We start from the raw sequence: 18,765 nt of genomic DNA on the forward strand, positions 1-18,765 counted from the left end.
CGTACTTATTACATATTTCTTCCAGTATGTCCATACCTTTGTTAAAGAATTCATCACACGTCGATGACTTGTCAGTAGCATTCAATTTTTCCTGTACTTCTCCGCCTGGGATTTTATCCAGGTCAGTGACTGCACGTTTCCATATTACTGGCATTTCTCTGCCCTTACTCTTTACTAAATCTTTACTAGAAAGCGTAAAGAGTAGGGCACAGTGGTCCAACCATAATACTGGTTGTGTTTCTTTAAAAGCTGCAACTTTTCCTCTGGTTGTTAGCATATCTAAACAATGTCCCTTATTGTGAGATGGTGTTGCTGTTAGCATAGTCAATCCATGATTATCGCAGATTTCCCTCAGGGCCTTGGAGTCTGGACTAGTTAGGCTATCCATCCAAATATTCCAGTCTCCTAGGCAAAGAAGTTCATTATATTTACTTCCTGTTGATGTCAAATAAAGATCCAATGAATCTTAAAAATGTACCTAGCGTACCTGGGGGTCTATAGCCTAATACCATTTTAATAGAGGTTGAGTTGGACAATGTGATGGTAAAGTCTCACATTTGTACCTCTTGCCCCCATTCTAATACCTCCATATGAGAGAGTATCACTGTTGATTTATAGATAATTGCAATGCCCCCTCCCCTTTTATGTATTCGATCAATTTTCTGAATCAGAAAGTTATCAGGCACCAGTAAGTGGAACATTGCTTGACTCCCCTCTGAGAACCATGTTTCTGTTAGTAGCAATAATTCCAAATCGTGTTTAAGTATCAATTCTTTCACCTCAACTGCATGTGCTACAGCTGACCGTGCGTTAACTAGTGCTGCTTTAATCATTATAGGTTCCCCTTTGCTGACATGGATCCCCTCTTTTTTAGTGGTTCTCATGTCAATCTCCATGGATCTGATTTTATTTAACGTTCTGAGGTCAATGTTGCCCCTTCCATTATTAAGCTCTTCCAAATCTATTCTAGTATACATAGTATTCTAGTTAATGTGAGGTTAAGAATGATGCTTACCTTCAAATGGTAAAAACAGTTTAAATCCAGCAGCCTAGAAACCTGGGTTTGGCTAGACCTCAGTGCCTTTCATGTTCAACAAAATAGGTTGGCCACATACAATCCACCTCAGGGATGATTCTAAAAATCCATCTTAACAACTTGTTACACACCCTTGGGAGGCTCTGCCCTTTAGATCAGGTGCCAGACCATTACTGGCCAGCCCATCCCGCAAAAGTAGTTGTGGGCATAATGTGATTAATTAAGACGGTGTACAAGCAAATATACAAAACGAGTGCTAGAAAATCTTTTCTTTCTGCAGCTTTCCCTGTATCTCTCAATGGGAGCCCTGGCATATCTGTAGACCATATGTGAGCCTGCATTCATTTATAGGAATGAGGCAATTTTCAACCTCACTCCCTGGCTTAACTCCTTTTATTTTGTGGGCACTAGTGAGGCCTTAAGGCTCCCAGTGCAGGGTGACCTTGTCATATGTGTGTACTACACACCTTTAGGCTTGCAGTGCAGGTAAACCCTTTTCCCCCACTATTTTTTTACCTTTTTGACATTGTGCACACCAAGTGTAATGCAGGCAGATGGCACTGGTACCTGTATTTCTTATCCTTATTGTGTCTTCTCTGTACCTTTTCTTTTTTACCAACATGACAGCATATTGGGTATCAGAGGGTCCAGAATGGTTGCCTATGTTTTTTAAACCCTGCCATAGTGCTCCAGTGTCCTTTTGCCCGTTTGCCTCCCTTCTCACTGTTCTTGGCCGGGAAGCATCTGCTTCTTCAGAGCTGCCCGGCACGGCAGACTCCTGGGTTCTCGTTTCCGGAACTGAGGCTTCTTTTTCCGGTTCCCACCTGGTCTCGGCCCAGTTTCTCTGGTCTCAGACCCACCAAGGCTGCACTGTGGTATAACTAGAAAGGAAGACGGTTTCCCCGTCTTTGTTTCTCGTTCGTCTGTGTCTCCTCTCTCGCCGCTGGCCATCGGCATCTCTGCTTCCTCGCTTCGCTCCACGCTACTGTAGGCACTGCGGTCGAGCATGTCTACGCCCCTCCAGGACGTTGGTACGCTAGGGACTCGCCGTTGCGTAGGCTTCTCTCCTTTCCACCTACTATTCTTCTCTATATTCATGCTCACGTACATCAAAGGAGCGTGTTGCTGTACGTCCACATATGACTTCAAGGGGCCTCCAGCATTACCATAAGCCCAAAGTAGAAAAGTGCTGTTAATCTTGGGAGTAGGCCATATAGTTGTACAAAATTGTGTTCTTTGGAGGAAGTTCCTTAAAGGAATGGGAGTCCTTATCCCACAGAGGGAGTCACTCCCAGTGAGGTCCCCGTTTCCCTGACCCCTAGGGAAGGTCTTTCTTTGCAAGCTCACCCCCCCCCCCCCTCTTGGGGGGAAGGGACAAATGGCCTAGATTCTTCACAGCTTCAACAGTGATCTGTCAAATGTCTGCGGGAGTCCTCCTTTTATCCAGGATTTGGACTGGAGTCACCACGAGGTCCAGCAAAGATCAGAATCTGCACCATTCATGGACAGCCAGTTGCCAAATATTCTGGCCAGCTTCAGACACTAAGGGACATGGATGTGGACTGGGACCAGACAGCCCCATCCCCACATCCAGCCAGATACAAAGACCACCTCAGGGCTTTCCAAATATGTCAAATTTGGACTTGAGCAGGAGGAGAAAGGCCAAAGGACAAGCAAAACTCTTCATCGCAGTATGCAGTAAAATGCAGAAGTGAACAAGTAAAAAGTCAAAAAGACAGTAGAAAAATATCCACTGCCACCAACCCATCCTGGACATATTGAATTTGTAATCACAAAATGACTAAAGTAAAAGGTATAAGGATACAAAGTATCCTAACCGCACTTCACTTTAGGCTGATGTCTGCAGCTTTGAAAGTACAAGGAATGCACGAAGGGCAACAGTCTCCCAATGTCTAGTGGACTGACTGGTTAGTTTCCCCATGAGAATGAGTGAAAAGCAAGGCAAGTAAAGCTGAGGGCTTTTCCTGCCACCAAAAAGGCAGGTCAGCAAGGAAACAAAAGCAAAACGAAACAATGTCCCTTAGATTGCTATGGGGGAAAGCAGGAAAATGAAAATCTTTCCTAACGTAGGGGTAGTCAGTGCCAGTGGTTGCTGGTACAGCCTGCCAGGAAGGTGTTTTTCCATTTAGCAACCATGAGCTTTAGCCACTAACTGTGGGTGCTAATGAAGGAAAAACAGTATTTCTTCTGTCTTGTCTTACTTTTCTCTTCGCTCCATGGCAGCGATAATCAGTCTACCCCTTTCATCACAATGAAGAACGAAGATGATGTACCATGGCCTCGGATTGAAGAAGACAGAAGCTAAGAAACTAGGTGGAGATGGAAGGAAAAGTGGCGAATGCAGCAGTAGCTCAGAATGTTGGTGCAAACACGTTCTTGTACCCTTTGGGGCACCCTGTTTGGTTGCTACATCCATGGTGGATGCTGTGTGAAGAAGTCAAACTGATTAACCCTCATTTACAACTTGTACAGGCCTAGGGGGCCAGGGTTACCCACTCAGTGTGGAGAGCTACCTGGAGCCAGTATACATAGGGTCGACAGAGCCGCGCCGTGAGTCCTAAGTTATCATGTCTCAGCCCAGGTATGGGTCGAGAAACAGTATTGAGTCTGCCCCTTTATCTGACATACTGGAGTACCCCTTGGACTAGTGCCACTCACCGCACGCACCTCTCAGACCCTGTCTGGATTTGGGCCCTAAAACAACTGAAAGAAACATTGTCCCAGGAGTCTCATCAGATTGAGAGAGGAGTTCTGATAATGTAACTGATGAGTCTAATGCCTACGCTCACGTGTGAGGGAATAGTTGATTTTTACATGTTCACTCTCGGATGAGAACGGACCGCATTCAAAATATGCAGAAAAACTGTTTGACTTTCCTACAGACACCAGAGAAACCTGGCTCATACTGCAGAGGTTCATACTGGACACTCCACCCCGACTTCAAAATGGCAGTGCAGCCTTATAAGTCCTCTGCTACTGCCGGGAACCAACTCATTAATAACATGTAGGTGATTAGTAAACTTCCCCAACTGGGAATCCTTATAAGATTGGTAAGAACTCTGGTCAAGGAACACTTACTATGGGTGAATTACTTATTACAGGTTTTGCATCTGGAGAGAATGGGGAAATTCATATCAGAATCGAGAGTAGTGTGATGAATCCAATGGCTTCATCACTCCTTTTTGCGGCGGTGACATCTCCCAATGTGGCCAAGGGATGACAGCCTTTACCTGATCCTGGCTCTGGGGGAGGCTGTATGAGGGAGGATCACATTGGGGGAGACAACCTCAGGGCAAGTAACAGGGCACTATTGAATAATGCATGGTTTTCCTCTTCCTCTCTTGAGAATACCCCATCCATCCATTTGGGAAGAACATGAACAATCTCACTTCAAAAACTGTATGGAAGTCTCATGAAAATATGTTTCCAAATTCTACCTGTAAATCACTCGCAGTTGAACACTTACCCAGACTTTGGGCCTCATTCTAAGTGTGACGATTCGAAAGTAAGGGTGGCCGGTAGCAACGTACCGGCACCCTTTCCGGACCACCACACTCGAACTCTGCGGGCGGGTGCCATTATGCCCAGCAGGTCTGACTTTCCAGGCGCAACGGCTCGCACCTGCAGAGTTTTCACGGAAGCACCGGCACTGCTAACAACGGTGGTGGTGCTTCTGAGAACCTAATCCCATGGAGTTCAATCGGACTCCACGGGAATGGGGACTTACAAAATCCGCTGCCTGACTTCCCACTCTGCTGGGACTTGTAATGTCCGGTGGCACCAGGAAGTCAGGCGGCGGATTCACTCTTGCATCATCTTAATGAGGCTCTTTGTACATAAAGCATCAGGAATGGACTACCATTCCCATAATGGTATTCAACGAAAATACTGTATTTAAAATCCTGCATCACCCAAAGTCCTGCATTGTGGGACTACAAAAATCTTGGAGCCACCCTAATTTAGTATTTTGGTCTGCGGGTATCACAGAGGTGTCCCCCGAATCCACAACATGTGTTGCGGTGGACAAACAAGAAAAAAATATCTCAAATTACAAAATGCAAACCTATTGTGTTCGTGATTTTGTAGTTCGAGATTTTGGTTTTCATGATATTAACGTACATCCTCCCATACCTACAAGGATACTGGGATGAGGAAGAGGAGCCAAGTAATGCAGAGCAGAAAAGACCAAGAGAACAGGCTGCACTCTAGTTCGGCGTTCATACCTGTAGCTGGGAAATTTAAACAGCGGCCACAACTGTGTCTCGCCGTTGCTGGAAGGAGAAAGCTGTCTCTCTCGGTTGGGACTGGGAGACCGTGGGGCCATCCGGCTCAGAGGTAGAAGGGGAAGGTCGTTGGCAAATGAAGACAGGCTACTGGAACACCAGAAGCCAACCCAGGGCTCCTGGACATTTGCAGCTGTTGAGCGACACTGCTTACCTGATGGATGCCCAGACCAGAAGAGCCCAGCACGAACCTCAGCAGGTACAGAAACCGAAAGGCGAACTCGCAGAGACAAGGAGAGGCGCTGATCGGCTGTCATCGGTCTGCTGTCGAAAGCAGGAAATATTCCAGCAAGAGCCGTTGAGTCCCCAAAAGGGAAACGGGGACACCGGGGTGTATGGGCTACTATGCTGCATGCAAATAAACATTTTAAAAAATGAAGTATTGAAAAGTAACAAAGCCAGTGGGCATTTTTGGGAAAACCGAAGAGAGATTAAAGACGTACCTGACTGTGAGTGTATGCAATACACACGTAAGAAAAGTCCTGGCAGGATAGTATACCAGGCATATTCAGAATTAGATACCGCTAAGTCAGGAAGACTTCACGGTTGGAAGTGTGTGGAAGCCCTATAGGAGAAAGCCCTGGCAGGAGAGTATACCAGGCAGTTGCAAGTGTGTTCAAGAAAACCCTGGTCGAAGAGTATAGCAGGCAGTCGCAAGTGTGTTCAAGCAAGCTCTGGCAGACGAGTATACCAGTCAGTTGCAAGAAAGCCCTGGCAAGAGGATATACCAGGCAGTTAAAATTGTGAATAAGAAAGCCCTGGTAGGGAAACACACCAGGCAAAGACCAATTAAACGATGCATAAGAAATACATCGTTTCTGGGGGAATCAGATTTTGTCGGACATCGAATTTCTTCGGTCGATGATGATGAGGGAGATCTATGTTTCCTCTTCATTTTTTGAGACGAGGAAGAAGAGTGTCTCGATCTACTCCTAGATCGAGATCTCTTGGAATGCCTATGGCGATCCGATTCCTTCGAATCGGTTGCTTTTTTGTTTTTTGGACGTGGCCTTCTTAGAGGCTTGCCTTCCCAACGACAGTTTACCTCTCCTCTCACGAAGGGCCTTCTCGGTCATGGATTGGCAGGAACCACAGTATTCTGTTTGGTGACTTGAACCGAGACACCAGAGACAAAGTCGGTGGGGATCCGTGATCGACATTTTCGATCTACAATCTAAGCACTTCTTGAACCCAGTCTTGGGTGTCGAAGGAGTCGAAGAAGACATTTTCTTCACAGTAAATCTCAAGCGTGCTGTTCTCGATAGCGGAAAAACTGAACTGAAGCAACAGGCGTGGCTCGAGCTATTTATACCATCGGTGACGTCGACAGAGTATGGAGTCCGTCGAGGGACAATCGACGCCACGACCTTGAGCACAGCGCCCTCTTCCGAGAATTTTTTTTCCCGAAGCAGCGAAGCTGCAGATAATGATTAGGAATACGTGGGAGGAACATCCAGTCGGAAGAACGTTACAGTTGGTAAGTAACTTCTTCTTTCTGAGGGACCTCGATGCGTGAATGACAATGTGTACAGTGGACGTCACACTAGGGATAGTATTACTGGCATGCCCTGTCGACGTCCATTTTCGAGTTTCGAAAACAACTGCAATACTCTGCAGCTTCCACTAGATGTCTGCCTATGCATAGCATGTGAATCTAAGCAGTTACAAGCATCAGCAATACGATTACGGTGAGTAATGTGTCCCATATGGGGAACAAGGGGAGAAAACAGGTGGGTGAGGGGGTTTGGGCATTTTGGGGGGGTTAAAAATGTGTTTCTGTAAAAAATGCCGTGAATAGGTTTTTGGTAAAATCACACAGAACCGTGAAACACCTCTAGTGCAGGGACAGAGAGGTATTTTCCAATACCCTTTTATTTTCATACGTTTTTGACCAAAACCTTAAACCCCTTGTGTCCGAGTCTCATTCCTGGCTCCCCACAGTAGACAACCAAGATAATCAGCTGCCTTATAAAAACACATGTAGAGGATGACGGACTGGACTGCAGACATGGGAGCAGAGAAAGGGAAGGAGTCATTTTAGGGAGAGGCCTTGTTAAAAGTAAGAAAATTGAGGGGTGTGGGGGGGGGACACTGAATGCCTGCTGAAGACTATATCTCAGACCCTGTTAGAAGAGAGAAAACTGAAAGCCTTCTGAGAGCCACATTGCAGACCCTGGGAAAACCATTTGGGAGAGTCATCTGATGAGCTCCCTATTGACCAATATACTGTAACCCAGGAGGATGATCTATGGCTGGTGGATAAAAATAACACAGCGTGCCAACAACCATAAGCAAGGACAATTACTTGTTGGTAGGTGTGTGTTTAGTGGATCACTGCTGGCCTGGGAGTGAGGTGCATGTCTGGAAGGTGCGAATATCCCTGCCTGACTCATAGCCTAAGGTAAGGAGTAAGAAGTACTGGCAAGGAATGAGATGAGCACAATCACCCTGTGGCCGTGAAGCAAAGCATCTGGGTGCTGTATGTCTGAGAATTCTCATTAGACTAGATATCCGTATCCTGAGTGGATAGTGGTCCTTTAGATAGACCTTTCAACAATTTTGAGTAACGCCATCCTGGCATCTTTTGCACAGTTATCCCTGTTGTATTTTGGTTGGAAACCTGAGGTGCACCCCTTTCCATCCTGACACTTCTTTTTTTTTATAATTTTATTTTGGTTCAGTTGCATACAGTGGAAATCAATAAATCAATACAGTATCACAGGTACAATGTTATTTGGGGATCATTGTCCCCCTGTCCCAGTTGCCGTCCTCCATCTTACTGTTGAACCAAGAGAAGTCCATTGTTAAGTATTGTCTCGTAAAACCAGCCGTGATAGATGGGGCTTGTGTGTTTGCACTGGGAAGTCCCGGTCATAGTCTAGAATCGGAGCCCAAATGTCTGTGAACCTGTGTAGGAGACCTTCCTTGGCAGTAGTAACCTTTTCCGCCACCAGAATGTCCCATATTTTGATCCACCAAAGGGTCAGCGATGGGCCCTCCGGGGTCTTCCAGGTGTGGGCGATCGTAATTCTTCCAGCGAGGAGCAGCTGAGTGGTAAGTTTGGCTGTCGCCCCTTTCCTTGGGTATGCCCCTTGGACTAGAGAACCAAGGAGGAACACCTCAGGAGTATTTGGAATCTTGATCTGAGTGATGGCCTCGATGGTAGAGACTTTGGTCCCAGAAGGATTGGACGATGGGGCAGTCTCACCAAATGTGCAAGTAGGTTCCTCACAGCGCACATTTTCGCCAGCATTGTGGATCTAGCGCATACTGGATGTGGTGGATTCGCACTGGAGGGTAGTACCAGCGGAGGAGCAACTTAAGGGCACATTCTCGTTTTGTGAGGCATATCGAGGAGGAGTAACTGTTTGTCCAAATGTCCACCGAGGTATGATCCTCGATAGTGTCCCAGGTCTTTTCCCATTGTATCATGTTTGTGTGCCTGAGGGTCAGCACGTCCTCTTGCAGTAGTTTATATCAATTGGATGTCTTTCCTCCCGTCGGTTCCCCCTGCAAGTTGATGGTTGGTGAGCAATATCTTTCTGACTTGCTTGTTCTGCTAATGCTACGTCACAGCTAATTTATTTTGTTAGACTAACAGATTTTAACATTTTTTTTTTTAACCTTTTCCTTTGTAGGTATGCCTAGAAAAACTGCATGACGTCCAGCTGGCACTTACAATTTCCAGGCTCTACGAATCAGAGTTTGAAATGTCTGCAACATATAAATCTATATTGCTAAAGAATATCTTGGGAATTGACTCCACTGTTAAAGATCTAGGGTTTTCAAAGGTTCATGCCGACCCTTTTGTTCGTAGTATGGCGTATTGGATCTTGGAGGAATACAGCAAATCTCTTGACACTCTATTACAACAGCCTATCAAAGAAGATGAAGGTAGGGCTGGAATGTATTCTTTGGGGGTTGTAGTTCTCCTTGGTGTTGGGATTTTTCCTTCAAATTACTTTTGTCTTCCAGATATGATAACAGTGGAAATGGGCAGAATGATTTGCCAATAGTGCATTTAGGCACTAGTCTGAAATAGTATGTACTACTTGTTAATTTCGGATTTAATCAAGGATGTTTTGCTACAAAAGTATCAAACAAAATTGAGTAGGGTTGAAAATATTAATATTTTAATAGTCATTATTTTGTCAGAAACTTATATGAAACGCCTTCAAATGTATTCACGGCAACATTCACTTCCCATACGCTTTACTATGAACTACAATTACTATGAGGAATCCCTCATGTGAAAATGTGTGCAAATATACTAAATATATGAGACATTTTCAGATACATACAGCAGCCATGTTCGTTTAACAGTGCACCCTTTACTGATCACTAGGGTATTTATGTATAAATTAAGCCAATAGCTTCGCCCTTTGTAGTTGTTAATTCTCAAACACACAAGGGTTTTGGGTCTGTCTGGAGGGAGCTTTAGGCTCCCTCCTGACTATAAAGGTACTGTCTCCTGTTACTATTTGTGTCCTCTTTGGGTCCCCATATGGGGTCCCAAGGGCATGCATGTCACTGTTCCTTACCCAAGCACAGATGGCTTTCTCACAGTACTTGCAGGTTTTCAGAAGACTGACCACGTGCAAGATTCCCATTTCCAGGTTCCGTCATAAAAGAGGAGACCAAGGGTGGCTGCAAGTGAGGATTTGTACGACTTATGGAGCCTTATGACATCCATGAGGAACAGCAAAAAGTGTATGCACAGCAGCAATATCAGGTAAGTCCAAGGACTTGGAGAAGACTACTCATGCTGACAGTTGCAGTGTAGAAGGCTCGACGGTCACTTGTGAAGATGCGAGTTTAAGCCAGTAATGGGTTCCAATTGGCTGCCGTTCTGGTCTCTGCTTGAAGACTCGCAGAATCAGCCTTTAGGTGGACTTCAGAATCCCAATGAAGGACGACTTCTGTTTGGAGTCCTTTGAAACTGAAGTAGGGCATGCAATGCAACTGCTGGTGAGCAGTCTAAAGGTGACTCAGTAAGGGTTTGCAGGACATTATGAGGAGACCAAGTACTTATGCTCCGGAGGACTACCTCATCTTGGTGCCCACAAACTACAGCAGAGCAATGAACATTGTCCCTCAACAGTGTTGCAGAGCACAGTGAACAGCAGGTACACCAACTCTGTGTCCAGGTTGTAGAGGGGTCTCCCTTCATGGGGGTGCCCTCCCTTTGTTTTGGGGGCTCGATCTATATTATTTTGGGGTGTTTACGGGTTGGGATCGAAGATGGGGAGCTTAGCGCAGCAGCATCTGCTAGTGTCTCCTGCAAGCCACGCCCCCCCTTATATAACATTTATAATAGACCGTCATCCAGAGGTACGGCTACTGTAGCCGTCCTTATGGAGCATATGTCCATGAGCACTAATCTCTTGCCCTTTAATAACTTCACTATTGTGGTTTGGGATTTTAACCTCCATATAGAACCCTTAAGAGATTTATTGGAGATTTTTTGGGATGACCAGGACCAGGTCTGGGATATCCCGCAATTAAAGGCCAACTGTCCCTCTAGAGCACACCCTTCAGCCATAGATACGGCCTGTATAATCGTCAATCTAAATTTGAGAGCATATGATGGTCCGTTCATCAATGACCAACCGGCAAGGATGACGTTTAGGGGACATAATGGAAGTTTGCATATTGATTACATTCTAATCTCCGGATCAAACTGGGAGGGAGTTGTTAATTTCGTGGTGGACGACAGGACGGAAAGCAATCATCTTCAGTTTACTGTGAGATTTGCTGGGAATAACATGCGATTAGGTGGCTCTAGCACCCAGGTAAATTCACAGATAGTGGAAGTTGGTGGCCATGCCCGGAAATCTGAAAACCGGTCCAATTGGTTAAGACCTGATCTGAAGCCGAACATGTATTCCGCAGTTCTTGAAAATCTCCAAGTTATCTGTAATATGGGTAAAAATGAACTACAAATTCTTAGCTAATATGAGAAACTGGTTGCTAAGTTAATTGCATTTGTCTCTGTCCCTGTGAAGAAAATTAAAAAATCTGTCATTTCCAGACCAGGTTGGTATGACCAAGCCTGTCACAGTGCTAAAGACAATATGTATTATTTTGGAAACTGGTATCTGAAAGGGATCTAAGCAGTGACCAGGGACTACATTGTTGTGTTAGTGAGGATGATTGGTGGACCCATTTTTCAAAGTTATACCAGGAATCTACTTCTTGTTCTACTTTGTCAGCCCAGTTTTTCCCTCCTGATATAGGATCATTGGTGGTGACTGTTGAGGAGGTAGTGACAGCTTTGAACTCCTTGAAGAGTGGAAAAGCAGCTGGCCCTGACTTAATTCCAATTGATCTGCTAAAGGAGGACGTGGCGATTTCGGCGCCGGTCTTAACAAAAGTATTTAACGCCATATTGTATAAAGGTGTAGTACCTCATTCGTAGCAGAGAGCCGTGATTCTACCCATATACAAGAAAGGTGGTCGAGAATTTCCGGGTAACTACCGCCCAATCTCTCTTTTAGATAACATAGTGAAATTATTTGGTAAAGTTATTCTGAAAAATCTTCACTGAGCCAATAGGGAAAATATTATCCATGATTTACAGGCAGGCTTTAGAGAAAACGGTGGTACAATCGACCAATGTTTCATGTTTTCTCTATTGATTCAGAAATATACTGTCTTAAAAAGAATGCATTTATATGTGCCCTTTTTAGATTTGAGGACGGCGTTCGACTCAGTTTTCAGAACAACCCTGCAGCAAATTCGTTATGCTTGTAAAGCCCCACCAAATTTGATTCATATAATTCACCAGCTCTACTAGAACAGTGGGGCAAGCGTCCGATTTGGGTTGGGAGGTGAGTTAACGCAACCTTTTGTTATAGAGGGAGGGGTCGGCAAGGTTGTGTGCTGGCCCCTTTTTTAGTTAATCTCTATATCCAAAAAATCATTGAAGGGTTGCTTAGAGATTGTCAAGACTGTCCCAAAATCAGCCATCTGAGTAAGTGCAATGAACTTCACCTTGAATAAAACGTTGATAAATCTAAGACTATGGTGTTTAAACCCTCTCATTCGAAACCTCAATGAATAAGCTTAGAAGCAAGTGGTCAGGTACTTGAGCAGGTTAAGTACTACGACGATCTAGGGATTAGATTTCAAGACAATGGTGGTTGGTCGGAACAAATTAAAAAATCCTCTATTGTTTTGGAAAAGGTTAGTGATGTAATACTTTCCTTTCATGTGAAACATGCTAGTGGAGCCATCTCCCCAGCACTAGATCTCTTTCACAAACAGGTCCTTCTAGCTGCCACTCATGGCTTAGAGCTTTGGGATCATTGCGATATTTCTAAAATTGGCACTGATGAGCACAAGTTTTTAAAGAAGCTTTTAATGTTACCTCCCAGTGCTCCCACTAGTTTATTTAGAACTTGACATTGTCCCAGCCGTTTCTTCGATCCAGGCAAAACCAGCCTTTTCCTGTGCTCGCTTATGGAAACAACGAGCCCTAGGATCCTAACTGGCTGCTTTGATGCATTTCCTCGCTGTGGAGGGAGGAAAAAGTGTAAAATGGGTACTAAATGTCAAGACTGTTCTCCAATATTTGGACGCCACTGCTTTATGGCTAACCCGACAGCGTCTACGACTTCCTTTGTACTGACTATGAAGCGTACGCTAAAGTCATGGGGTATCAAATCACTTGTGCTTGATGCCACCAGTTTAAAGACTGGGTTGGATTACCTAGAGCACAGGATGTTGCCTAGTTTGAAATCCTATCTCAACGTTATTCACTCCCCCCCATTTGAAATATCTTTCTACTTAAGATTCAGATTGTGCATTTTATCTGTCGCTTCTTTTACAAAAATGTGGCTGGTATCTAATACAAGTGTATGCCCCTTGTGTGGGATTGCTAATGAGACAACCACACACTTCTTGTTCATTTGCACTGGATCTATTAATCTGAGAAAGAAATATATAAAGCAGATACTGAGAGAGGCAGGGGTTCATCAAATAGTAGGGGCTGAAAGACTTTTGAGTCAATGTGCCAATTTGACTGTAATTTTTGCAACTGCAAGTTTTATACATAGGGCCTGGCTATTGGGAAGGAAGAGTTTGGGGATGACTGGATGTAGTATCGAAAATAGCTGATGTGGGCGAGGCTGCGAGATCATCTCTCCTCGTCCCTCAGTGTTATATTTCCCTATTTGAGCAAAATACTTTTAAGAGGATTTTAATAGGTCTGTGTCTCATATAATGCATTAGCAGATTTTATCAGTCTATCAATTTTTTGTATTTGTTTTGATCTTATTTTGATCAGCTTTACTTGGGTCATTGCCTCTTCATGATTAACACATTTTTAATTGAACAATCTAAACAATACTTTTCGAATGGATTGTGTCCTCCCACGTATTCCTCATTTTATGAGATTTGTATCCTGCCAGCTTCGCTGCTTTTGGAAAATAAATTCTCGGCAGAGGGCGCTGTGCACGAGGTCGTGGCGTCGATGTCCGTTGACGGGCTCCGTACCGTATCAACGTCACCATCAGTATAAATAGCTTGTGCCGCACCTGTTGGCTTCAGTTCCGTTTTTCCGATTGCTTCGCTCTCAAACAGCGCGCTTCGAAATTTTCTTCTGAAAATGTCTTCTTCCACCCCTTCTACTCCCAAAATGTATCGTCTGCGGATTGAAGATGTTGATTACATATCCTCACTGTGTTTGTCTTTGGTGCGTAGGTTCAGACTATCGAACTAGCGACTGTGGTTCCTGTCAGTCGATGACGGAGAAGGCCCTTCGTTAGAGGAAAGGTAAACTGGCGTTGGGGCGGGAAGCTTCCAAGGCCTCCTCGAAGGCCTCGTCAAAAAGACATAAGAAGTCGAGCGATTCGAAAGAATCAGATTGTCGTAAACACTGAGATCTCGATCTCGCAGTAGATCGAGACGCTCTTCATCTTCCTCTTCAAAAAAGGTTAAGAGGAGACATAGATCTCCCTTTTCATCCTCCAATACATCTACCAAATTGGTACGATGCCCGAATAAGTCGGATTCCCCAAGAAAATGGGAAGAATTTAGAAGGAAGTTGATGGAGGTCTTTGAGAATGCGACCTCGGCCCCCTCAAAGAAGCCTCAAAGGAGCAGACCCTGGTCGCTCCGTCGGACAACACAGGGAAGTCAGGGACTACTGTGGTAAAACCCAGTAGTATGGGTGAAACTTGTAAGACTTGAGTCGACGTCAAATCGTCGAAGAACCCTCGAGAATCAAGTGTTTCCCCGACACCGTATAAAAAACTAAAGTCGAAACCCTCGACGATTTCGTCGACGCCATAGGCGCAGGTGGTTTCGACATCGAAGCCAAAAGCGTTTTCGACGCCTTTGTCGAAGACATAATCGGTGTCCTCGAAGACTCCTTTGATTCCTTACTCCTTTACCTAAATCAGACTTCTTTAAGTCCATGTCTTCTATTTATGAAGAAAGTGGCTCTGAAGAAGTTTCTTCTTTTGGAGTAGAATATGTTACCAGAGAGGTCCCAGAATAATTAATTGATCCAGAATCAAAAATGAGAGACCTGTGTGATATCCTTCACTCTGCCAGTGGCATTGATACGTAACATGAGCTGGAGTTTGCAAAACCTGACCCTGCAGAACATGCAGATTCAGGGTACAGGAGTTTAATGAATAGAGTGGTGGAATACATGGGCTGGGGTAGAGCCTCACCCACTTTTGATCAGGATGATATGACTGACATACTTGATCACTGCCCCCAGAAGGATCCAGTTCTCCTCTTCCATAGGGCACTTCAGAGAACGGTAGAAAATATAACTGGGCAGTTCCTGATACAATTGCTGCAGTCAACAGTAATTTTCCAAAGAAGTATAGAACTTCTAGTTCTGATCCTGTTTATTTAAGCAGGCATCCAACTCCAGAAAGTCTGGTTATTCAGGCTGCAACTTCCTCAAGACAGACAGCATATTCATCTATCCCCCCCGATCGAGAGGATAAGAAGGTGGATGCATGGGCCCGTAAGGTCTTTACTTCGGGTAGCATGGCTCTCAAGTCAACTAATGTCACCTGTACCCTGGCCAGGTTCACCCATACCCTGTGGGACTGCATTTCGGCGGCGGCTGAACATATTCCGGAAGGCGAGGATAGGGAAGGCTTCCTGAATATTGTCAAAGACGGAAAGGAGGCAATGGGGGAATGTCTCCAGTCTGGACTGGATACTGCTGATGGTATCAGCAGTTCCATGGCTGTAAGCACAGTGCTACGCAGATCTGCGTGTTTGAGGAAGTCAGGGTTTGCACCAGATGTGCAGGCCAGACTACTCAACATGCCTTTTGATGACTTGAGGCGGTTTGGTAGTAAAGCTTATAAATACTACAGACCTCAAAAGCGGCAGCTAAATCTCTTAGTGCCTCCATGCGACAGCCTCAGAAACCTTATTCGGGCTCATCTTCCTGGAGAGGTCGTTCTTTTCGGTACTACTCCTCTTTCGGTAGAGGAAGAGGACAGGCCATTCAAAGGGGCAAGAGAAATGTCGCTCGTGGTGGACGAGGAAAAGGTGCAAATCCAGCCTCAGGAAGGTCATCTTTGCCCTCAGCTGCTCCTGCAGCCGCCTCCAAATCACTCTGAGGCCTTATCACACAAAACCCTGGTGGGAGGCAGAATCTCTCAGCGTCTGAAAGAATGGCGCGGCATTACTTCAGGTGCTTGATCACTGGAGACAGTAGCTCAAGGTTACTGCCTTCCCTTCCTTAAAAGGCCTCAGGACCATCCACCGGGAACCAGCTCTGTCAAAATTCAAGATCTGCTCCTGTTGCAGGAAATTTTAACCCTGCTAGAGAAAGGTGCAATAGAACAGGTACCTGTAGCGGAGAGGAACAAGGGTTGGTACTCCCTCTACTTTCTCATTTTGAAGAAGGACACAGGATTGAGACCCATCTTGGAGTTAAGCATCCCAAGCACAGAAAGTACCTGAGGTTTGCAGTTGCCGGTTCTCACTTTAAGAGTTCTGCCATTCGGGCGGACCTCCGCCCGAGGGTTTTCACCAAACTGATGTCGGTTGTGGCACGAGTCTCAGGAGAGGGGCGATCCACGTCTACCCCTACCTGGACGATTGGTTGACAGAGCGCATTCTCCCGAACAAGCTCAAGAACATCTGTCGATCACCTGTCACTTCCTTCACAAACTGGGCTTCTCCCTCAATTTCAAGAAGTCTCACATGATACCCTCCCAAAAGCTCCAGTTTATCGGAGCAGTTTTGGATACTTCCTCCGGCAAAGCCTCGTCTCCCGAGATAAGAGCTCTCCGCATTCTGCAGACGGTAACAAAATTCCAGAATGCCCAGCATCTGCCGGCCTTCGATTTTCTGAGGTTGCTCGGCCTCATGGCATCCTGCATTTTCCTGGTGCCAGAGGCCAGATTGATAATGAGATCCCTTCAACGGGCCCTCATAACTCAGTGGTCCCAGTTCTCAGGGAGTATGTTGGATCTTCAGAAAGTCCTGAGCGCAGTTGCTCAGGATCTACTATGGTGGGCTTGCAGCGACAACATCCTCAAGGGAGAATCTTTTTGGCAACAATGGCCAGAGATAACAGTAGTAACGGATGCCTCACTCACGGGGTGGGGAGCCCACACCAATGATCTGACAATCAGCAGTTGTTGGTCTCCATCAGAATCCAAACTACACATCAACCTATTGGAGCTGAGGGCAATCAGACTAGCGCTGAAGGCCTTCCTGCCCTCTGTACAGGGAAAGAACGTCCTGATAATGACAGACAACACAGTGGCCATGTGCTACCTCAATAAGAGAGGAGGCGTAGGGTCCCTACCACTGTGCAGAGAGGCAATGCAATTATGGTTCTGGGCAATACGAGAAGGAATCTCTCTATCCACAGTTCACCTAGCCGGAGAGCAGAACACAGCGGCAGACGCTCTGAGCAGGCACAGCTGTCTCCCACGAGTGGGAGCTAGCTCAGGAAGTCCTTCTGGAGATCTTCGCCTTTTGGGGAACCCCTCAAGTAGATCTGTCCGCGACCACAGTAAACCGGAAGTGCAAGCAGTACTGCTCAAGGGAATTTCCTCTGAGAGGAGCTCTAGGAGACGCGTTCGTGGTGGACTGGAAGTTTCCACTTCTGTACGTGTTTCCTCCAGTCCCCGTGATTCCTCAAGTAATCAGGAGGTTGAGAAAGTCCAGGAAAACCAGGATCCTAATTGCCCTGGATTGGGCCAGGAGGACGTGGTACCCAGACCTTCTGGACATGTGATCTGCCCTCCAATACATCTTCTGCCAGGAGAGGATCTTCTCTCGCAAGAGGAAGGTCGGGTTCTCCATCCAGAGGTCAAGACACTCAACCTTCACGCATGGTTTCTGAGAGGTTGAGATACAAGGATTGGAATCTTCCGGATGACGTAGTGGAGATTTTGCTTTCGGCCAGAAGGCCAGCAACAAAATCCTTGTACCAGTGTCGTTGGAACAAATTCAGTAACTGGTGCAAAGATAAGGATGTGGACCCTTTTCAATGTGGCACCGCAATGGTGCTCTTTCCTATTGCATCTAGCCAATTTGGGGCTCCAGATTGGAACAATTAAAGGATATCTTGCTGCGCTGTCCATTTTCAAGCGCTCCTCGGAAGAGGTTTCTTACTTCAAAATTCCATTGATAATTCAATTCCTGAAAGGGCTTACTAATGTGTACCCACCAGTCCCCTTTCATGTCCCAATTTGGGATTTAAATCTAGTACTTAAGTTTCTAACTTGTATACCTTTTGAGCCTCTGCACTCCTGTCCCTGGAGGCTTCTAACATTGAAGACTGTCCTTCTTGTGGCCTTAACACCAGCCCGCAGGGTTAGTGAACTACAGGCTCTCATGTAAACCTGAATATACTACTTTTTACGGTGGTCCTTAAGGTTAAACCATCTTTCTTGCCAAAAGTAGTTTCAGACTTCCACTTGTCACAAAAAATCATATTACCAACATTCTATCCTCCTCCTAATTTGGGCAAAGAAGAGGAGAGACTGCATAGCCTGGACCCAAAAAGGGTTCTGAGTTTTTACATTTCAAGAATGTCTCAATTACGTCAAGATGACCAACATTTTGTGGGTTATACAGTTCATAAATTAGGATTAGGGGTTACAAAACAAACTATATCCTGCTGGATCATTCTGGCTATAATTGAGTGCTACAGATTGGTGGGGAAAGACCCACTGGATGGGCTGCGACCCCATTGCAATGGGGGGGATGGCTACTTCTGCGGCTCTTGAGAGGGGAGTCCCTGCAGCAGATATTTGTTCAGCTGCAACATGGGCATCAATGCATACCTTCATTAAGCATTATTGCTTCTATGCCTCTTCCTCCAATGAGGGTTTATGTGCCAAGGCAGTACTTCATTCGGTCCATGAGAACAATAACTAGCACTCCCACCTCCAAAATTACCACTGCTATGGGAGTCTATCATAAGAT

At 45.5% G+C, this 18,765-nt stretch overlaps 1 protein-coding gene across 2 annotated transcripts in view; it reads left to right on the top strand.

Moving 5' to 3' along the window:
- Positions 1–18,765, top strand: part of DMXL1 (Dmx like 1) — a 1,868,248-nt gene that overhangs the window by 933,887 nt on the left and 915,596 nt on the right. For both annotated transcript variants that reach the window (XM_069625559.1, XM_069625560.1), the window contains exon 23: positions 8,979–9,234. In XM_069625559.1, coding sequence (XP_069481660.1) covers positions 8,979–9,234 — 256 coding nt within the window. The remainder of the gene's footprint in view (positions 1–8,978; positions 9,235–18,765) is intronic.

This window comes from Ambystoma mexicanum, chromosome 6p (assembly GCF_040938575.1).
Source record: "Ambystoma mexicanum isolate Mex_15411 chromosome 6p, UKY_AmexF1_1, whole genome shotgun sequence".
Lineage (NCBI taxonomy): Eukaryota > Metazoa > Chordata > Amphibia > Caudata > Ambystomatidae > Ambystoma > Ambystoma mexicanum.